Source organism: Ipomoea nil, unplaced genomic scaffold (assembly GCF_001879475.1).
Source record: "Ipomoea nil cultivar Tokyo-kokei standard unplaced genomic scaffold, Asagao_1.1 scaffold2279, whole genome shotgun sequence".
NCBI classification, from domain to species: domain Eukaryota; kingdom Viridiplantae; phylum Streptophyta; class Magnoliopsida; order Solanales; family Convolvulaceae; genus Ipomoea; species Ipomoea nil.
In genome coordinates, this window is record NW_017618707.1 from 563,918 (window position 1) to 572,500 (window position 8,583).

Sequence of the window (8,583 nt, forward strand, 5' to 3'; positions counted from 1 at the left end):
AAAAAAAAAAACTAATGATAAAAGTACATTTTATGGCTTGAAATTGTAGTATCATAAGGAATTGGAAGTAAAAATGCAATTAATTAGATTATCACATTTGAACAGGGTGTAATTAGATATTTACACTCTAAAATTATGCAATCAAGACAATTAGCAAAATAAAAATAATTATCAGATAAGTTACTTATTGATGCATTGGCATGATTACATTTTGTTTCCAACCATGGTCATCTTCAATTCTTTGATTTTTGGTAGTTCCTTCAACAAGCTCCATGGCATAAACTATAGCATAATTGAACCTCTAATTCCCATCGTACCATAAAACATTATAGAAAGAAAGGTACAATAATTTTAAACAAGAATTGTTTTCCTTTTTCGAATATGATAAAAACATTATAGAAATTTCCTATTATATATATAACTTATAAGTTCCACAATCCCCATATGAAACACGCATGAGCTGTACGTTGTACCAAAACAAAATAAAAATTTTAAGAATTTACCTCCTTCAAAATCCACTAATCTCCAATTATCCATGACAGGAATGATGAGACATACGCGCATGGATTTAACTCAATGATTCAATAGGTAGTATTTGAGAAAATAGACAAGTTTCAAACTTTGGTGGCAGCAGTGTAGGGATTATGCTCAAAGTGTACCGACATTTGGCCCAATTTGTTGAGCCATTAAATCATCGTGATTTACATCCTCCCAAATGTTCTGGCGGCCGGAGGACCTTTAGAGTTGGGGATTCAACCTTTTGGGAGAAGAAGGAATGGTGAGACACCCTTAAATTTGGAGTTCAAATTTGTATAATAAAATCGAAGGCCGTTTATGGCAATAAATTGGTATATTCGACTACAGTACATGTTGGTAAATTGGTAATATATTAAATTTCTGAAAATTTACTACATACTATAAAAGTATAAAGTAATGTTGAAAAAATCGTTAGGCGCCTGGGGACCGCCTAAGACGCCTAAAGCACCTAGAGCGCCTAGAACGCCTAGGCGGGTTTCTAGGAGGGCGACCGCCTAGTGTCTAGGCACGATTTTTGCAACACTGCTATAAAGCATCATCATGGGTGAGTAGTGCTTTGTGGATGTTTATGAGGGCACATGTTAGTGTTGCAAAAGATGGTCTCATGGCAGAATCTTCATCCCATGAATGTTGTATCACCTCAATTATCTCTTTTGTTTGGACATCATCATCATGCTCTTCTGGAAGTGCTGGCCTCAATCCATTCTCTGCAACTTCTATGGCTATCTAAGAGGCAACAAAATTGAATATGAAACATCATATATATATATAATTTGAAACTTAAGTCATAAAATTTAAAAAATAAAAATAAAAATTATATGTGATCTTCGGAAAAGCTAGAAAGGGGACTCGAGGACAATTGTTTGAAATAGAAAGGGCATACCTTTGAAGGACCATACTCGGTTTCAATATATGGATGTTCACCGGTAATAAGCTCGTTGAGTATGATGCCGAAGCTATACACATCACTTTTTTCATCATAAGGCTCTGAGCGAATTACTTCAGGAGCCATATAAACATAAGTTCCTACAAAGAACAAGACTTCAAATATTAAAATAATAATAATAATAAAATTCTTACCTAGAAATTCATAATGAAAATTTTATTGCATTAAAAATTTTCACCATAAATATTTACTTCTTCATCTTAACTGACTCTACTATAAATTAATTCATAATAAATGACACAAAATTCGATACAAGTAATATATATAGGGAAGTTCTATTTGCACCACCCTATTTACTATTTGCACCCATCTATTTAATAGGTCAAATAGATGGTGCAAATACCAAAGTAGGTGGTGCAAATAAATGTAGTCAAAGTAGGTGGTAATATTTATTATTTATTATTTTTTAACAATAAACATTAAAAATAAAAAATAAAAAAAATAAAATGATCGCCTTCTCCGGTGAGAAGGACTGCCTTCTCACCGGAGAAGGCAACTGGGCTGCCTTCTCCGGCGAGAAGGCAGCCCACTGTGTGGGTCGCCTTCTCGCCGGAGAAGGCAGCCCAGTTGCCTTCTCCGGTGAGAAGGCAGTCCGTCGCCTTCTCACCGGAGAAGGCGATGGCTGCTCCGTTTTTTTTTTTTTTTTTTTTTTTTTTTTTTTAAATTACATTTTGACCTCATAATTGTAAATTTAATAGGGTGGTGCAAATAGCATTTTGACCACCCATTAGGCTATTTGCACCACCCATATTTACTACTTTTTACATTTTCAAAGTGCTTTATACCTCATTTTAGTTAATGGGTGGTGCAAATAGCAACACCCATATTATTAACTCTAACAGAAGAATCATTATTTTAATCAGTTTGATAACAAAGTAATTAGTCAGTGATCAATCATTATTTTGTAAACCAAGGTCCATATAGCTATGTGAACTATGTTATCAAATAATATACTTTTAATATATTAAAAATATACATTATATTTAAAAAAAAAAAAAAAAAACTAAAAATGCATTATTTTGTATAATGTACTCAAAAAGTTAATACCCAAAATTGTCTTCCGACTATTAGCTAATACTCGATTTTGTCCCAAAAAATTAAACATACTCAATTTAGTCCTCTTAATTTTAGTACCCAATGTGGTCCTCCGTTAGAATTGTCATCTATCCACTGTTATTTTGAAGGGCATAAACGTCATTTTAGTATATTAAGAAAACGTTGGGTAAATTAACTTCTTTGTCGTTGTCCAAAATTCTCTTCCCGGCGGAAAGGGAGCTTGGCGATGCAGTCTTCTCCGGTCATCCCATGATTTCTCGGAGCCTCTTCAGCAACCTAGCACGCGCCGTCGTCATTCAGCTTCTCGACTTCGCCGACGCCGTCGCCAAGACCAAACGCGCCGCCGAGAAGCTCTTCAAATTCCTCCACATGTACGAAACAATCCGGGACCTAATCCCGGCGATCAGCGACGACGGTTGCTTCGACGACTCCGAGCACGAGATCAAGTCCGAGATTCTCGCAGTCGAAGACCGAATCGCGGAAGCCTCGTTGAACATTTTCTGCGACCTTGAAAACTCAATCAAAAACGACATCGCCGCGAGAAATCCGGTCCTCGGCGGCGCTGTTCACTTGCTCACGCGTTACATCATCAACTACCTAAAATACAATTTCGACTTCAAAACCACCCTCGAGCAGATATTCCACAAACACGCAAATCCCGAAAGTTCAAACACCACCACCAAACCAACATCGTTGTTTTCGACGCAGGTACAAAACATCATGGACCTCCTCCACGTTTTCTTAATGAACAACGACAGATACAAAATTGGGACAAAATGACGTTTTCTTAAGTAAATTGACTTCTTTGTCCTCAAAATAACGATGGATAAACGACCACATTGGGTATCGTTTAAAAACTAAGAGGACTAAATTGAGTAAGTTTAATTCTTCAGGACAAAATCAAGTATTAGCTAATAGTCGGATAACCATTTTGTATATGAACTCTATTAAAAATATATTTTTTATTATGGTCCACATAATATTGGGTGGACCAATAATTTGCCGAGAGTAATAGTCTCCCGATAATTAAAGTTGGAAAGAAATGATCCAAATTAAATTATTAAAATTTTGAAAAAACAATATTAAATTAAAGTTAGTCTACTCCATTAATTAATAAAACCTCAATGGAGGCCAATAGCGTATGAACAGTACTGAAATACCATTATGGTGTTGGCTGAGGAATAACACCAAAATTCTAATTTTAATCATGATAGATCCAAGCTAAGTTTCAAAGATATGACTGATTTAGAACTTATTGGTTAGTCCAAATTAATATAACCAAACTAATATGCAATCTAGCTATATGATGTAACCGAACTAATTTTTTTTTTTTTTTCTTTCTTTCAAGTATATTTTTTTAATATTATATATTTGACTAATAATCCCACATGATTGAATTGATTGTGTCAATCAAACTTAAAAATATCTAACAAGTATTTCCATACACCAAAAAGTAATTACATATTTAGTGAATGAAAAAAAAAAAATCAAATTTATGGAATAATTATTTTTTTATTTTTATATTTAAAAAAAAAAAAGAGGAAAAAAAAAAAGCATGTCTGGTGTGAAATCAAACATGTAATTTTTTTAAAAAAATGTAATACTTTTCTATAAACACATAAAAAGTATAATATATTTTTTGTTAATTGGTTATCTAAGTCAATTTTAATATAAATTAATTAAATAAACTTGATGCATATAATATCATCTCATAATTAAGGGTGAGTCTCATGTCTCATGAATCCTTAGCTTATTCGTGAGACGGGTTGCATTGATGAAGATGAAAAATATAATACTTATAATCAGGAATAAATTGATTATTACTTATAACAGAAAGTGTAATACTTTTAAATTAAAATATAATATTTAAAGGTGAACATTTAGTTATGAGAAAAAATGTAATATTAATCCTGATAAATTGATTGATTGACTGATTGTTTTTTATGAGAGAAAGTGTAATAGTTATGAAGAAAAATGTGATATTTTTATAAAAATGTAATACTTTTAAATCAAAATATAATATATGAGATTAAAGAGTTACTTATGAAATTATAATAAATGTATAATTATGCTTTTAAACAATTACCTTCTTCTTTTACCAAATACTGCCTACTGATCGAACCATTAAGTTAAAAAATAATTACCTGTTTCTCCGGTTAGAGCCTTTTCCTGGTAGCTTAGGAACCTAGCATGCCCAAAATCTGCAACTCTAACATGAAATGCATCATCAAGAAAAATGTTGCTAGGCTTCAAGTCTCTATGAACCACCTTCAATGGCCTCTGGGCATGGAGATACTGCATCGCCTGCGAGATCTCAACGGCCTTAGCCAACCTCTCTGCAATGGGGGGAAGAGGAACACTTCTCTCTCTTCTCCTCTTGCCCGGGCCGTGGAGCCAATCTTTCAATGTGGTGCCCAGAAACTCCGTCACTATCCACCCGTGCTCCGGCGGCTCCAGGCACGCCCCCATCAGGCTTAGCACGAAGCGGTGGCGTTGCCGGGAAAGGGTTTCCACTTCTTGCGCGAAGAAGCCGACGCCGTTGTCGTTGGAGTGGAAGAAATCTGGGTATATGCATTTCACGGCGACGTCGAGGCCGCGCCACCTTGCTTTGTATATGTCCGCCGTGGTTCCTTGCGCTACCAGTTCTTGCAGTTCTATCTGTTTTCAATACACAATAAGCTGCAGGTAAATATATATGACAGTCGAATAGCTTACTAGGTAGCAATGCTATATGATTGGGTACCTATAAGATTAAAAAACACACTTGTTATTAAAATGGATTGTATAGTAGCACATCAATGGAGTAGGACTAAGGAGTAGTCATTCTGTTCACATGGGCAGCTCAATCGGTTACTATGGGGAGGAAACCAGCGAAAGGGTAAGTCTAGCACTAAATGACTAAAAGATTATTGGATGGGAATTGAAGAGCTAAGTCAACACCTTATCTCTGAAAAATGTGACAGAAATCTGAAAGGTCAAGTTCAACACCTTGCCTCTCGAAAATATGACGATATAAGGAAATAAAATTGCACCATTTACTACAAGTTATAACTTTTGACTTAGTGGTAAGTGCTTATTAATCCTAACAAGTGATATCCGAGTTATGTCACTAGTTCGAGTAGAGCCAAGTCCAACTACACCAGGTGGCAGGGGCAGAATTGCAAGTTCAAGTAGGGCCAAGCCCAGCACCATGTTGGTGGAGGCCGGTGAATGATCAAATCCAGCACTAGGCGCATGTGAGAGTCACCGCCCGTGATATACTCATCCACTATCTTAATGTGCTGGGGTGTGGGGCATGAGGGCAAGGGAATTTATTGCCTTTTGTGTGGAAGAGTAGTCATGCTCAATAAAGTGCAAACAATAATAAATAGCAAGTAATTGGTTGGATAAATGCAGTTTGTGTAGGGGCCGGGTAAACTATAAATGAACAACAATGAAGTGCAAACAATAATAAATAGCAAGTACTTGGTTGTATAAATGCAATTTGTGTAGGGGCCGGTTATACTATAAATGAACAAACCTCATGGGGCTCAATGTACCATCCATTAAGCTTGGCTTGATGAATGAGGGCTTCAAGATTTGAATGGTAGAGCGGTTGCGGTCTGGGAGGTGTACTAATCAGAGGACTCATACTCCCATTACATAGAGTAGTACTTGAGGATGATAATGCAACTTCTTCTTGCTGAGGTTTTTGTTTGTTGTTGATGATGAAGTCCAAGAAACCATTTTCTTGGGCCACTTGGAGACAATACCTTAAATAATTCTGTGTTCTTTCCAGCCTCATTTTGTACATTCCCTTTAGCTCCTTTTGCCTCTCTACTTCCTTCTCCATTTCTGCCACCTTCACAATTTTATCAATATCAAAAACATAAATTACAATATTCTATTTCTATTATTACACAACATCTTGATCAAATTATGTCAAATTATAATGTTATCTATTTTAGGGATATCCTCGGCCCAAGGACCTGCGTATTTTGGGCCTCCAATCCACTATCTAACTTTTTTCTCTTCCTTCCACCAATTGTTATAGTACAGTTATGCCATGGACCGGGTCCACCTTAAAATACACAATTTATATACTGAATATTCACAATTTACATACTAAATATTTACAATTCAAATCGTGAACATTCAATATGTAAATTGAACATTTAGTAAATAAAATTGTGAACATTCAATATGTAAATTGCGAACATTCAATATGTAAATTGAACATTTAGTAATTAAAATTGTGAAACATTTAATATGTAAATTGTGAACATTTAGTATATAAAAATTGTGAACGTTCAGTATATAAATTATGTATTTTTGAACCCAAGTCCACAGAATAATTTGCCATTGTTATACTTAGAGACCAGGGTTCATATTGTCTTGTGAACTCTGATACACAAATTATATACCTTCAGTTAACACATAACCGTTTTTGTACATGTAAACAAATAACTTTGATAATTGCTGACACATAATATGATAGCTACATTACATAATATGTCAACTATAGATACAAAATCTGACTTGATAATTGCTTACACATAATATGATAGCTACAGGTACAGAAACTATCAACTGCAGGTACATAATGTGTCAACTAGAAACCATGATCTACAATGCAAGGTAGACCCTGTTCCATGGTATAATTTACCTTCTCCCCCAACATGAAAAAAACCTCCAAAAATATTTATTGAGATTGCCCTTATAAGAATGGAGTGAAATAATAAACTCGACCTACAATAAATGGTTTGAGAGCAGTTATATCACTACTTATATGTCACATAAGTACCTGTTGACGATGAGTGGTGTTTGTAGGAGCAGTTGAGTGGTATCGTGAACCATTGGTGGGCCCCAAAATGATGCAGTCAGTTAGTCCTCTACACCATCCACGACGCTTTCCGCCGCCGTTAGCGGCCACAGCGGCGGCGGTCCTCCGAGAGCCGCCGTTTTTGGGTTGGGTATGATCACTGGTACCATTCATCATCATAGCCAATTTTTCTTTCCAAGTATAAGATGATGAATGGTGCAATTTCATTAGCTACAAGGTGACATTTTTGAGAGAGCTTTATGAATTGGGAAGTGGGGATGGGACAAGAAAGACGGTGTTTACAATGAGGAAAGAATGTCCTATTCTTACCTTGGATTGTGAGGATAATAATTATTAATTAACAACGTAACTAAGCTTGGATTCTGAGGATAATCATTGTTAATTTACAACTACAATTGAATATTCATTCTTACTATGCAACTCTATATTAGGGAATGAGTGAATATCCCAATATTAATAACGGTTCCAATGATCTTCAATTTGAGTGGAAGGGATTAATTTAAATAAGGTATAAATTAATTTCTAAAAAAATAGGTATAAATTAATTAAGTGAGAGCATTAGAGTAATAGATATTGAAAGCTTTTCCTTATATAAGATTCCGCACTAGTTTGACTTTAAATTAATTAGTACTATTATATATTAAAATATTTTTTGAATATAAAAATTATTATAGAGAGTAAATATATCGTAACTACACACACTTTCTTGAACTATCATTAGTAGCTTTTGTCTCTCATTTTTGCTTCATCTTCACTCCATCTTCTTCATCAAGACAAACCTCCATTAATGACTTCAAAGGATCTCAACCATTCCATGTAATATTAGGGGTGTCAATACAAGCCGTCTCACCCCATACGTTAAGCTCGCCCTATGATGGGCTATAAATTTGGTGGGCCTCTGCGTGGGCCAAATTTATTTGGCCCTAATCTATACATGCAGGTGTTAGCAGGCCTCGCAGGCTATCTTCAAAAAAAAAAAAAGAAACACTAAAAAGAAAGAAAATATGTATATTACATTACATACTATTCATATATAATTATGAAAAAAAATATAAATTTTAGTTTATATATACTATGATTTGATGGATAATATAATGATATTTTAATGTTTCAATCATAATCATATAGCTTTCACTAATTGTTTTTTTAATTATTAAAAAATAGTAGATTATATTTATATTATATACAATACAATGAACAATAATGTATAACATTATGTTAG

At 34.6% G+C, this 8,583-nt stretch overlaps 1 protein-coding gene across 1 annotated transcript; it reads right to left on the reverse strand.

Annotated features, from left to right (window-relative positions):
* Positions 1 to 794: 794 nt before the first annotated feature.
* Positions 795 to 7,617, reverse strand: LOC109150349 (serine/threonine-protein kinase STY46-like). The gene is made up of 5 exons (XM_019298249.1): positions 7,323 to 7,617; positions 6,060 to 6,380; positions 4,684 to 5,197; positions 1,421 to 1,563; positions 795 to 1,263 (listed from the first exon to the last, which is right to left on the reverse strand). Exons 1-5 carry the CDS (start codon positions 7,566 to 7,568, stop codon positions 1,063 to 1,065), a joined length of 1,425 nt encoding a protein of 474 aa, XP_019153794.1. The 5' UTR covers positions 7,569 to 7,617; the 3' UTR covers positions 795 to 1,062.
* Between the last annotated feature and the right edge of the window lie 966 nt (positions 7,618 to 8,583).